The sequence below is a fragment of the Vitis vinifera genome, chromosome 14 (assembly GCF_030704535.1).
Source record: "Vitis vinifera cultivar Pinot Noir 40024 chromosome 14, ASM3070453v1".
NCBI classification, from domain to species: domain Eukaryota; kingdom Viridiplantae; phylum Streptophyta; class Magnoliopsida; order Vitales; family Vitaceae; genus Vitis; species Vitis vinifera.
Genome location: NC_081818.1, coordinates 6,000,681 through 6,014,384, shown reverse-complemented (window position 1 = coordinate 6,014,384; position 13,704 = coordinate 6,000,681). Strand labels below are relative to the sequence as shown.

The 13,704-nt window shown below is 32.9% G+C and overlaps 2 protein-coding genes across 2 annotated transcripts; both read right to left on the bottom strand.

Moving 5' to 3' along the window:
- Positions 1–1,300: 1,300 nt before the first annotated feature.
- LOC109123842 (uncharacterized) lies at positions 1,301–1,874 on the bottom strand. Its single transcript, XM_019224822.2, has one exon. It carries the CDS (start codon positions 1,835–1,837, stop codon positions 1,301–1,303), a length of 537 nt encoding a protein of 178 aa, XP_019080367.1. The 5' UTR covers positions 1,838–1,874.
- Positions 1,875–6,237: 4,363 nt separating this feature from the next.
- On the bottom strand, positions 6,238–6,774 carry LOC100260509 (uncharacterized). The gene has a single exon (XM_002271552.3). The coding sequence runs from the start codon at positions 6,772–6,774 to the stop codon at positions 6,238–6,240; it is 537 nt and encodes a 178-aa protein (XP_002271588.1).
- Between the last annotated feature and the right edge of the window lie 6,930 nt (positions 6,775–13,704).

The window sequence follows — 13,704 nt, the reverse complement described above, 5'->3', positions numbered from 1 at the left end:
GCCGGAACCACGGTCAGACCAATGAACCAAATGACTATGCCGGTTTCGATGAACCGAATAGTTCTCCTCCCCCATCCAACGCTTCATCAGCTCACCTCAGTGCCACCGCCGTCCTACAACCATCCTTCTTCTCATCCCCTCGCAATGCCCCGACCTAGATTTTTTCCCCTTTTTGGTGTCAAAACCCTTCCTTCTTCCTCACTCTTCCTCACCCAGACTTTTTCCCTTTCCGCTTCCAGTGCCCCCCAAAACCCTTCCTTCTACCTCTCCCTTCCCTACCTAGATTTTTTCCCTTTCCTTTCCGATGCTCCCACCCAGATTTTTTACATTTTCTAATAGCCCCAAAACCCTACCTTTTTGGCCGCCCAAATTTTTGACATTTTTTATTTTCCTTTTTGACATTTTTTGACCTTTTTGGCCGCCCTTTCCAATTTTTATTTTTTTTATTTTTTTTACTCTATCAACGTTATTATTTATTTTATTTTATATCTATTATTTTTTTACTTCATGATTTTTAAAACTTGTGATTTTAATTTAAATAAATGAAAATAATAAATATTATAATTTTAAAATAAATTTATGATTATAAAATAAGTTTTTGATTTAAAATTTCAAAATTTAAATTTAAATTCTGATTTTAATTTAAAATTTTAATTTGAAACTAATTTTATGATTTTTAAATAAAAATTTAATTTTTAAATAATATATAAATCATTATTATTATTATTATTATTAATTTTAATAATATATAAATTATATATTTATGACATCACCGGTTCGACCGTCGGTCCGACCAGTGAACCGTGAATTGGTAACTTTTCCGATTCAATACCCGATCCGATTTTGAAAACATTGCTTACAACTCTCTTTTCTAGTATCAATTTTTGACATAGTGGATCTTCTTCTCTTCTACTTATGATTTTTCTTCTTATAAGGTTTCCACGTAAATTTATATATTCTTATTCTTTTCTTATTGCTTATTCCTGTTATTTTGTAACACATTTATCTGGATGACTTTACTAAGCTAAGCTATACATTCTTATTATCTTTGCTAGCTACACCTTCTATCCCACCTCTCATAGGATTGGGTTCTAAACCAATGATCTTTGGAACAAAATTATCAACTTAAACCAATCTTTAAAATAATTTTCCCTTTCCAATTAGATTATATAAAAAGTCTGAAATTGCTAATTTGTACCCATCTCTAAAGCCAATTACAAATATTCAACTTTTGTTAGTTATGAAATTATTGGGATTCAAGCACACAAACTACAACTACTTTAGGGGACTACTGATTTTCTTACAGTAGTTCGTCATCCACGGCCACGCTTATGTCAGTGGACAAGAAACTATATATCACCAAATCCTTCAATTGGCCCTTGAGATATGTGTATTTCCTGAGTAAACCCTCCTTGGTGAACCCAGCTTTCTCCAACACCCTCTGAGAGGCCTTATTCTCCACTGCAGCAAATGCCTGCAACCTTACCAGATCAGGGAAGTCCTTAAACACCTCTGATACAGCCATCTTCACTGCTTTGGTGGTAATCCCTTGCCCCCAATACTTCGCAGCTATCGCATACGCTATGTCCGCCTTACATATGTCGTTGCCCGACCACCGGTAGACCGAAACAAAGCCGATGGAGCGGTCGTCAATACATATGGACCGACGCCATGGGTGGGGGATGCAGACATCTTTGATGAAGGTCAAGGCTTCCTCCTTAGAGGTGACGGTCTTCCACCGGATGTTTCGAGTGACTTGATCATCGCCTGCCCATAGTATGAAGTCATCCACGTCGCTGACCCTGAATGGTCTAAGAGTGACCCTCCCGGAATCCATCTATGGCAGAAATATTGATGATTGTTTCTGTACCAGCGCTAAGCCCTTGAGCTTGGGGATTACATAAAACTAATAGATTGACGGATGCCCATATATGTTGAATTTTCTTTGTTTGGTAGTGACAATGTGAGGATGGAGGTTGATGATGGGTTTTTGTTCTCATATGATTCTATGTGTATGTAATTCTTGGTCCTCCAATTCAGTAATAATAGAAGTCGATTGGATATTGAGAGCCAATGGTATTGGCATTCAACTCATGGGCCTTAAACAGTACTGGTCATCATCTACAATTGGCTGCTACAAATTGACTCTGACTGTGGACAATGGACCAAGGTCATTTTCATGTGAATATATATGATTTTCATATGTTGAATTTTCTTTGTTTGATTAGTATTATATTGGTAGTGACAATGTGAGGATGGAGGTTGATGATGGGTTTTTGTTGTCATATGATTCTATGTGTATGTAATTCTTGGTTCTCCAATTCAATAATAATAGAAGTCGATTGGATATGGAGAGCCAATGGTATTGGCATCCAACTCATGGTCCTTAAACAGTGGTCATCATCTACAATCGACTGCTACAAATTGACTCTGAGTGTGGGCATACCAACCGTAATAGCTGACGAGAGAAATAGTATATTAAATATGTGGATAAAACCATGTCATTGGCTGCTTTCGAATCCAGTTTTTCAAAAAGTAATTTTTATAACAATTGATTTATATTTTCTTATATAAAAATATGTTTGATAACTTCAAAAACGTTTTTTCTACATTCGAATATTTCTTAAAACTAATTTTTATTTATAGTATTGTATTTTTAATCATTCTTTGTACAATTATTTTTTATAATATACTAAAAAATAAATAAAAATAAGTGAGAATAATTAAAATATCTTCCCAAAAAGTACTCAATTTTCATAACAATTCTCGTAAAAACTTATTTTGGGAATAACCGACAATCAAACATATTTTTGTATTTTTTTTCTCCTAAAAATAAAAAACTATTCTTAAGAATATGTATCAAACATAACCTTAATGATCTTGCATGGAGAGCAACATCTCACATGTAAAAAAGAGAATTTTAATTATAATAATCAAATATGTGTGGCGGAGTGACAAGTTAAGAAATAATTTTACTTAATAGATAAAATCAATTACTATTTTGAAAAAATAATTTTTAAAACTATTTATTTGCTAATACTTGATCATATTTATTTCTTTATTTTAAATTTTATAGTATCTATTTTCTTAAAAATAAAAAATTTAATGAATCACAATGCATAGGTGGCAAGTAAATCATGTCTTAGAACATTTCTACCTAGCCAATAAGTCAAATGTACTAGTTGTGTACGAGATGATGTTAATAAGAAAAATCAATAGACATTTCTAGATATATTATTGAAAAAAATCAACATAATACGTTCAATCCGTTGGAATTACGAAAATTTTGTTCCTATTGTTATAAACATACAATTCATAGAAAGATAAATAAAAAAAATAAAAAATTGAAAATAGTCTATGTGTCACTCTTTCAAGGAACAATAAAAATAATATAGTATATAATGTTATATATATATATATATATATATATATATATATATATATATATATATATATATATATATGTATGTATGTATGTATGTATACATAACATATAGAATAAACCAAATCCTATTTATATTATTTATAAATTCTAATTCATTTTTTTATGAGAATGAAATAGGATTTTTGGGATAAGGAATAAACAAACCATGGATAAATCCAAATGACCTTCTTGATGTTATGATGTTGCCTTTACTTTTTGCATAATTTGAGTCATCATATCCTAAAACATGTCCATCCTCGCCATCATAAGCGTAGGAAAGTCTCTAGCAATTCTATTTTTAAGTTAATTGAAAAGTCATTAATGGTTTTTTAATAAGATATATTTTTGTAAGGGGTTTTGTATTATCATAGAGGAAACATCTTATTATAAGATCTTTTATAAATAGTTATCTTTGACAATTATACAATTAGTTTCTAATATAAAATCTTTCAATAAAATTAGGAAAATATACATAGAAACATATTTTGACTTAAATAGGAAGTCTCTTTTTAGGGTATAATATGTTGATTTCAACACAAACTCAATATCCTCTCAAGTTGAAAGTTTACGTAGTACAATAACATAGTAAATCATGATTACCCAATAACCAATATCATGATTCGTCGTAAGTCTTATCCAATATGTAACCATACATACTACTGCACTCATCATGAGAAACTCATTCAGATTATCAAGACCAAACATCCCTCCAATTAGGAAGTAATGTACTACAACTTCAAATGGATTGTTTGAATTCATAAACCGAAATGGCTCATCGATCTTACAAAGAACCATGAATTGGATCTTTCATACAACTCCTAATGCACTCAAATCATGTACAATATAAGTAATATAAGTTTGAATACTAAAATCAATATCAATGAAAATGAGGATAGTAAAGTGAAAAGTCAAGTTTAATCTTTTAAGAACTCCATACCAATAGGTACATTATACATGGAAGGGTTATGTAACTTGAATTCAAAATTTTTACATAGTTTATTCATCAAAGTCTTGTAGAAACATTTTTCATTATCAGTTATGAGGTGTTAAGGGATATTATATCGATAAATGATGTTAGCTTGAATGAAGTTGACAACAATCCCTTTTTTTTACCTCTTTAAGTGGCACAACTTCTGCCCATTTGGAGATGTAGTCTACAACTACCAATATATATGCATGACCTCTGGAAGACTTTAGTGTGATTAGTCCTACTACATCAAGTCCCTCTGCATTCAAAGGCGCACTATAAAGCAATGGTAGGATGCAAGGGCTTCAGAGGTTGATAAATAAAGTTTGCATGAACTTAACAAGATTGACATTTTTTGCATAATTCATGGGGTCTTCAACCATCGTTGGCCAATAATACCCCATTCTTTTACTTGAAAATGAAAGTTTGGACCGGATTAATAGGTGCACAACATATCCCGGAATGTGCTTCTTATAAAACCTTGGTTGCTTCATGTCCTCCTAATCAACAAAGAAACAGTTCATCAAAGAACCACTTATAAAATGTATTATTGTGGTAAATAACTGAGGTGCTCGTCATCGTATTTTAATTCTTGGACATGGATTATTAGGAAGTGTTCTGTTTTATAAGTAGTCGATGAGTGGTTGTCTCCGGTCTTCTTTTTTTTTTCGACCTCAAAAACAGATATAGGGTTAACCTCTTTTTCATCACTAACATCTTAAAAAATTATTCGCACAACCCAACTTTGAAATTGGATGTTAATTTAATTTCCTATGGCTGATGGATATTTGTTAGACAGAGGAACCTTGTTACAAACATGGTTCCTATTCTTTTTCACAGTCCAGCTAGAGTACAATGTGTTATGCTCAGTTGTGCTTGTGTCGGTGATTCTTGTAGGAACATCCAGACGGCAACTGAATACAGTCTCCATGGACCTGTTGGGCAAGTTTACACCTTGGAGGCAACGGGTAAAGATATGGTTTTTGCTGTGTGGAAATGGCTTCGAAACAGACTACAGAAGCTGATTTGAGCAGTAATCAAGCTGTGTACAGACGATGATATTTTTTTGGGAACTGAATTAGAGTTGTAGGAGTCAAACAAATTGTAACCACCATCCATTCAATGAAAAAATGTATACCATATTTCTCTTTGTTTTGGGTCCATGTGACTGCCCTTTTTGTTTTCTATTTTTTGTTGAGTGATGAAGTTTGATTTAGCTGACAGAAGTAATGGAATGGACCTGAGGAATTGCAGTTTATAAAAACAATTGGTTTTGTAACTTGAGAGTGGGAAAGTAAGTGGTGGGTTCATATATTTGAAATTCAGATTTTCTTCTGCAACCTTAAAACAGAAGCTATAATTAGGTGCAGGGATTTTTTACAGGAAGATTGCTTGTGTGTTGGTTACATTACAAGGTTTCATTTAAGATCAGACAATTCCATTATGTCTAGTAAGTTAGTAACATCTACCATGTCAGAAATATCAATGATTGCAATTACTCATCAACACCTTTCTTTTAGCTTCTAGAATCCATTCTTTAATTCAAGAAAAGTCATGTGTGAAAACAGAAAACTGCTCCATTGTGTTTGTTCTGGATCATTTGGGGAAGAGAAATAAGAACCCTGGTGCTTGCTGCATCTAGACTTCCTCAGTTAGTGAACCATGAAGAAATGCATTATTAACGTTCAATTTCCAAATATGATACGAGCACTACCTTTTAATAGCAGCAGCATTAAACGACAGTGAAAAAACAAAGGACAAAAAGAAAACGAGGAGAAACAGCAGATTTTGTGTTGGCATTCAAGCACACAAACTAAAACTACTTTAGGGGGGATTACTGATTTTCTTAGAGTAGTTTGTCATCCACGGCCACGGTTATGTCAGTGGACAAGAAACTATATATCACCAAATCCTTCAGTTGGCCCTTGAGAAATGTGTACTTCCTGAGCAAACCCTCCTTGGTGAACCCAGCTTTCTCCAACACCCTCTGAGAGGCCTTATTCTCTACTGCAGCAAATGCCTGCAGCCTTACCAGATCAGGGAAGTCCTTAAACACCTCTAATACAGCCATCTTCACTGCTTTGGTGGTAATCCCTTGTCCCCAATACTTTGCAGCTATCCCATACGCTATGTCCGCCTTACATATTTCGTTGCCCGACCACCGGTAGACTGAAACAAAGCCGATGGAGCGGTCATCTATACATATGGATCGACGCCAGGGGTGGGGGATGCAGACTTCTTTAATGAAGGTCAAGGCTTCCTCCTTAGAGGTGATGGTCTTCCACCGGATGTTTCGAGTGACTTGATCATCGCCTGCCCATAGTATGAAGTCATCCACATCGCTGACCCTGAATGGTCTGAGAGTGACAGTCCCGGAATCCATCTATTGCAGAAATATTGATGATTGTTTCTGGATCAGCACTAAGCTCTTGAGCTTAGGGATTATATAAAACCAACACATGGATGCCCAAATTATAATATTGGATATATTCTCTTTCGTTTACTCAAATAATTTATTTCAGTGACAGCAAGACAAAGAGTTGATTAATCTGAATCATGGGTCATGCTCATTTTCTTTGTTTGGTTTAGTATTATTTACTGATATCTAGGAGTTGAAGATTTAAATTAGTTTAGAAGTCAAACTCCTGATTTCTAGGGATTCTATAAGTTTTTTTTTTTTCCCTTCTTTACCAAATATACGCTTATATATACACATTTTTTCTAAGCAATAAAGAAATACTTTTCTTCGCAATTGTTTTCATGGTATTATGGTTGTCGAACTAGGGTTCCTTTTTCTTTTCTAGAGACATTTGTATCTATTTTATTCTCAAGATTTGGTTAGAGAGTCCTATTTTTCTAAGTTCATTTTTTTTTTCTCTCTCTTTGCTTTCATCTTCTTTATCCTTGGTTCTTTCTTCTCCAAAAAATGTTAGTAGGATCTAAGATAATATTTTCTAAGGTTTCTTCAAACCCGAACAGATTGAATGGAAGCCTTCACAACCCGACACTTCATATCACTACAGAAAAATTGAATGGAAAAAAATTTCTGGAGTGGTCTCATACGGGGAAGCTGTTTCTTAGGAGCAAGAAGAAGATGGGCTACATTTTGGAAATGATTAAAGCTCCCAAGACTACTGACCCTCTCTTTGAATCATGGGACTCTAAGAACTCCATGATCATGTCCTGACTTCTTAATTCTATGCAATCTGAGATAGGGAAGTCATTCTTATTTGTGTCCACAGCCAAGGATATCTAGGATGCCATGGTGAAGACTTATTCAAAGAAAGGGAATGTCACTCAGATTTTTTAATTAAAGCTCGTAATTCATGAGACCAAATAGAGAGATCTAGATTTTCAATAAATTGAAAATTCTATAGGAAGAATTGGATGTCCACCAACATTGGGAGATGGAATCACCAAGAGATGTTGCAAAGCCTGTAGAGATTCTTGGATGAGAAAGGATCTTCGATTTCTTGGTTGGATTAAGACTTGAGTATGATGAGGTCCGAAGCAGGTTGTTGGGCAGGGATATAGATCCAAATCTGCATGAGGTATTCTCCACCATATGAGATGAAGAAAGTAGACAGGCTGTGATGTTAGGATCCAATAATGAATCAAATAAGTCAGCACTCAAAACTTCTCGTTAAAACATTGTAGGAAACAAGAAAAATGATCATTGGTGTGACTTCTGCAACAGGGATAATCATACCAGAGAAACATGTTGGACAATAACTAGATTACCACGCATGGATAAAAAGAACCAAAAGGGAAAAAACTAGTCCAAGACAAGGAAAGGCTTCCATACTGACTCAACTAGCACTCAAACTTCCAAACCTGCTGCAGTTGCCACCAAAAACTGAGTCTTCACAAAAGATCAATTAGAGCTAAAACTATTGGGAAAAATTGAGGTTACTTCGCTAACCCCATCAGCCTCTTGTGCCTTGGCACAATCAGGTATAACCGAACCTATTATGTGCATGGCATCGGTCCTAAAGAATGTTCATTGGATTGTTGACTCTAGAGCAAGTGATCATATGATTCAAGAGTCAAAACTCTTTAAGTCATATATGCCTTGCTCTGGGAAATTAACAGAAAGTTTTCGTGGCAAACTGCTCGAATATATCAGTGCATGGAAAAGAAAGTATAGCCATTAATAAAGACTTTACTCTTGATTTTATTTTACATGTTCTTGAGATGTCAGTGAATTCGTTGTCCATTAACAAGCTTACGAAGTCTCAAAACCGTTCAGTAACACTTTTCTTGAATCAGTGTGTTTTTCAAGATCTGGCTATGGAGAAGATGATTGACAGTGCTAAGGGAAGAGAGGGCCTATACTACCTAATTCCGCAAGATTGAGCCTACCAAATGGAAGGAAGTTTAGCTAGAGAACATGAAATTAGGTTGCAACATGAAAGAATATTAGGACATTTAAATTTTGGTCCTTTAAGAATATACCCTGATTTGTTTAAGGGTTTTGATTCATCTTTTCTTAAGTTTGAAATTTGTGAACTTGCAAAGAGTCATCATGTTCCATACTCGTTGAGAAATAATAAATGTGATTTCCCATTTTTTTTTTCTTATTCACACAGATATATGGGTCCTTCTAGGGTCACGAGTATGTCAAGAACAAGGTGGTTTATTAATTTCATTGATGATTGTATTAGAGTTACCTGAATTTATTTGATGAGAGAAAAATCTGATGCTATAGGGACTTTCCAAAAATTTCACAAGATGATTAGTGTCAAATTTGATGCAAAAGTTAAGGTTATTAGATCTGATAATAGAGGAGAACACTTTAATGGATCTCTTAGCATGTTTCTAACTAATAATGGAATTAATGATACGAGTCATCATGCACAAATACACCTGAGTAAAATGGTGTTGCTGAGGGTAAGAATAGACATCTTTTGGAGGTTGCTTGGTTACTTCTCTTTGCTAGGAGTGTCTCAAAGATTTATTGGGGTGATGTTGTTTTAATAGCAGCTTACTTAACAAATTGGATGCCTTCCAAAATGCTTGCTAACAAGGCACCCCTTGAATCACTTAAAGGGTTCTTTCCTACGAAATATTTTCCAAGCTCCATACTGCCAAAAATCTTTGGGTCAGTTGCTTTTGTTCACATTCTAGCTAGGAGTTGTTCGAAACTAGAACCGAGAGCCCTAAAGTGTTGATTTATGGGTTATTCATCTCATCAAAAAGGCTATATTTGCTACCACCCTCCAACCAAGAAAAAATCTCCCTGAATGTTACTTTTTTCGAGACACAAGGTTATTTTTCTGGTCCTGATCTTCAGGGGGAGGGGGAGGAATAGAAGTAGTGAAGACCAGTCACAAAATATTTTTCCACTCCCAAAGTGGGAAGATATCAAACGTATTGACACGCAGAGTGGAGCTTCATGTCATAGAGAGAATGTAGAGAAGATAAAAACCTCTCTTGTACTTCCAGCCATTGAAAATGAATCTGAACAGGTTCCTTAATTTGGAGGTCTCAAATTAGTTATAGATTTAAGAACCAACAACTTCTGCACCTACAGACCGCCCTCTTCAAGTTTACTCTGGGAAGAACAAGCAGGAGATGAATCAAGGAACAGGCTCTCTCTCTCCAAATACTCAATCTTCTAAACTCGAGGTAAGTCCTGAAACTTGCAATGTTTGAGAAAAACCTGGCTTTTTGTTAAGACTAATTGTGATCTTCCCATAACTTTTTTTTTTAAAAAAAGTGTGAAGTGATACAAAGCATCTTATTGCCCATTTTCTCTTTTATTAGAAAATGAGACTATCAAACCTATCAAATGAGACTATCCTAAGGGATATTAAAGAAGCTTTGAAAGATCCAAAGTGGAAAGAGGCCATTAATGAGAAGATCAATGCATTGGAAGAGCAACACTTGGAAAGTGCCAAACTTACCCAAATGGAAGAATACCATGGGGTGCAAGTGGGTATTTACAATTAAATACAAGTGTGATGGCACTATAAAGAGATACAAAGCACATCTAGTCGTGAAGGGATATACACAAAGTCATGGGATTGACTATCAGGAAACATTGGCTCCAGTTACTAAAATTGATTCCATTCAAGTCTTGTTATCATTAGCAACTAATAATGACTGGTCTTTACAGCAGCTAGATATAAAGAATGTAATCCTCCATGGAAATCTAGAAAAAGTGTTTATGAATGCTCCTCCTAGTTTCAAAAAATACTTTGGTACTGGTAAGGTGTGCAAACTTAAGAAATATCTCTATGGCTTGAAGCAATAACTTAGAGCTTGATTTGAAAGATTTAGTAGGTCAATTATTCAATTTGGTTTCCAACAAAGCCAAGGTGATCATACTCTTTTTATTAAAAACAAGTCAGAAGAAAAACTAACAGCCTTGATTGTGTACGTGGACGACATTATCTTGATAGGGAATGATCTTGAGGGGATGAAAATGGTTAAGTTGAAGCTTGCTAAAGAATTTGAGATCAAAGACTTGTACAGTTTGAGATATTTCCTTAGCATTGAGATGGCAAGATCAAAGAAAGGTATCTATGTCACAACAAAAATACATCATTGACCTTTTAAACAAGGTTGGAATGTTAGGATGAAAACTTGAAACTACACCCATCAATCTTATTCATAAGTTAAGCTCTGACCCCTCAAGAACACTTGTAGGCAAAGGATGGTATCAACAATTAGTGGGAAAACTGATTTATTTGTCTCATAGTACTCGACATGACATAACTTATATCGTTGGCCTTGTTAGTCAATTCATGCACACTCCAATGAACTGTCATATAGAAGTAGTGACTCACATTTTCAGGTGCTTAAAACATACTCGAGGCAAAGGTCTTCTATTTGAGAAACAAGACCAATGTGATTGGGGTGGTTCATTCACACACAAGCGTTCTACATCAGGCTACTGCACTTTTGTTGCTAGAAATTTGGATGTGGAGGAGTAAAAAATAGCAGGTGGTCTCTCGATCCAATGCTAAAGCAAAATTTAAGGCTATGACTCTTAGGATTTGTGAGCTAATATGGCTCCATACTCTTCTAAAAGAAGTATATGTAAACGTGGATGAACCTATGAGATTGTATTGTGATAACAAATCAATAATAAATATCGTACATAATCTAGTACAACATAACAGAACAAAGTACGTTAAGATCAACTGAACTTCATCAAGGAGAAGATCAACAAAATGGTGATCAACACACCATTCATAGGCTCCAACTCACAATTGGTAGATGTGTTCACTAAGGCCTTACCTTCTAACATTTATTTTCTCTTAATTGACAAGTTGAACGTGTTGGACATCTTTGAACCAGCTTGAAGAGGAGTATTAGGGGATCTTTGAGTTGAAGATTTAAATTAGTTTAAAAGTCAAACTTTATATTTTAGGAGATTTTAAATTTAATTTCCTGTTTTGGGGAATCTATAAGTTTCTATTTTTTCGCCCTTCTTACACTTATATATACATTTTTTCTAAGCAATTAGGTTGTTTGTTTTTCTACTTTTACATAACTTATTATAAATTTTTTACTAAATAAAAAAAAAATCAAAATATGTAGTTTTTTCTAAATAAAAAAATAACATATATATATTTACTTTTTAATACTTTATAAAAATAAAATACTACAAAAACAAATAACTTAATATTTAACACTATTAAGCATTAAGATTTTATTTAGAATTAAGTAAAAGAACAAACATCACCTAAGTTTTGGTCCTCTAATTTAATAATAATAATAATAATAATAATAATAATAATTATAGAAGTGGAAAGAATACTGAGCACACCTTCTGCCATTAATTTAATGGCAATCCATTTGAAGTTTGAACCAATGGTATTGGTATCCAACTCATGGTCCTTAAACAGTGGTCATCATCTATAATTGGCTGCTGCAAATTGACTCCTAGTGTGGACAAACTATCGTAATCGCTGACGAGAGAAGTAATATATTAGATATTTGGGTAAAATCATATCATCGAATGCTTCGAATACAGTTTAATTTTCTCATATAAAAATAATATATTTGAGAACATCATTACAACTTCTTTTCTACCTCCAAAACATTTCTTAATTATAACTTCTATTTATATCATTAATCCTATTTTAAAAAATTGTTATCACTTCATTTTTAATTTTTTTTTATTCATCCTTTTAATTTATTTCATTTTGAATGTTTTTATTTTAAATTTTAAAAATATAAATTTATTCAAAAATTGCTAAAATATATATATATATATATATATAAAAGTAAGTAATGAAAATTCTAATATTTTATAAATTAAAATTAATTTAATAAGATAAATTATTAATATAATTTCAATTATTTAAATAAACTAATGTTAATAGCAAAAAGTTTTCACCACAAATTTATAATAAAATTTTAGAAATTAAATCTCAAATAAAATATTTTATATAAATATTAGAAATGATTTAATTTTTTATTTAAAATATAGAAAAAACATGTTTTAATAAAATAGTTTTTAATTTTTAAAATAAATGAATATAAATATATTAAATGAATTTAAGATTTTTTTTTTTTTCTAAAAAAACTTGATAAATATCATTAGAATTTTTAATATAGATTTTTTTTTTGATAAAATTAGTAATCTAACTTAAAGTTAAATAAGAAAAATTTTAAAATTTGATAACATTAGAAATTGTTATTCACGACTATTATTCTAATTATAAATAGAATCCAATGTCATGATTAATTTATTATAAATATAAATTTGTTATTGCATCGAAAAAAAAAAGATGGTAATAAAATCTTATTTTAGAAAAATACTATCAATATCTTCCAACAAAATTATTGTTGAAAACAAATGTCAAATGTGAAGTGAATGTTTTAACACCCAAAAAATAAGTAGGCTTTCCTAAACCTTTCTTGTGTGACATCATCACCAACTTAGAACAAAGCAACAAGAAGCTTTCAATACCATACCACCAACTTATAATAAAACAATAAACATATTCTTTTCATCACCATACACAAACATCATAGGCACAGGGAGCTTGTTTCAGTTCATAGAGAGCTTTCTATGACTTACAAACATCCGAGTGATCATGATGATGAACACCAAGTCTAGCACATGTACACTTGTTCTTGTAGAAAACCATGCAAAAATAGAACTTCCATAACAAGTTGTTCCAAATCTTCTAAGGCCTATGAAAGGATTATTTAAATTGTTGTTAGTTTAATAAGACAGAATTCCCCAGCATCAACTCCTCTTGATTTAAGCTTTAGGCTACTAGGTGAGCTCGAAGTCAGAAATGCACCATCAATTTTTGTATTAAAAAGAAAGACATTCAACATTCAGAAAAAC

Excerpts from the sequence above, each read along its gene's own strand:
- LOC100260509 (XM_002271552.3), bottom strand. The coding sequence starts at position 6,774 with ATGGATTCCGGGACTGTCACTCTCAGACCATTCAGGGTCAGCGATGTG.
- LOC109123842 (XM_019224822.2), bottom strand. The coding sequence starts at position 1,837 with ATGGATTCCGGGAGGGTCACTCTTAGACCATTCAGGGTCAGCGACGTG.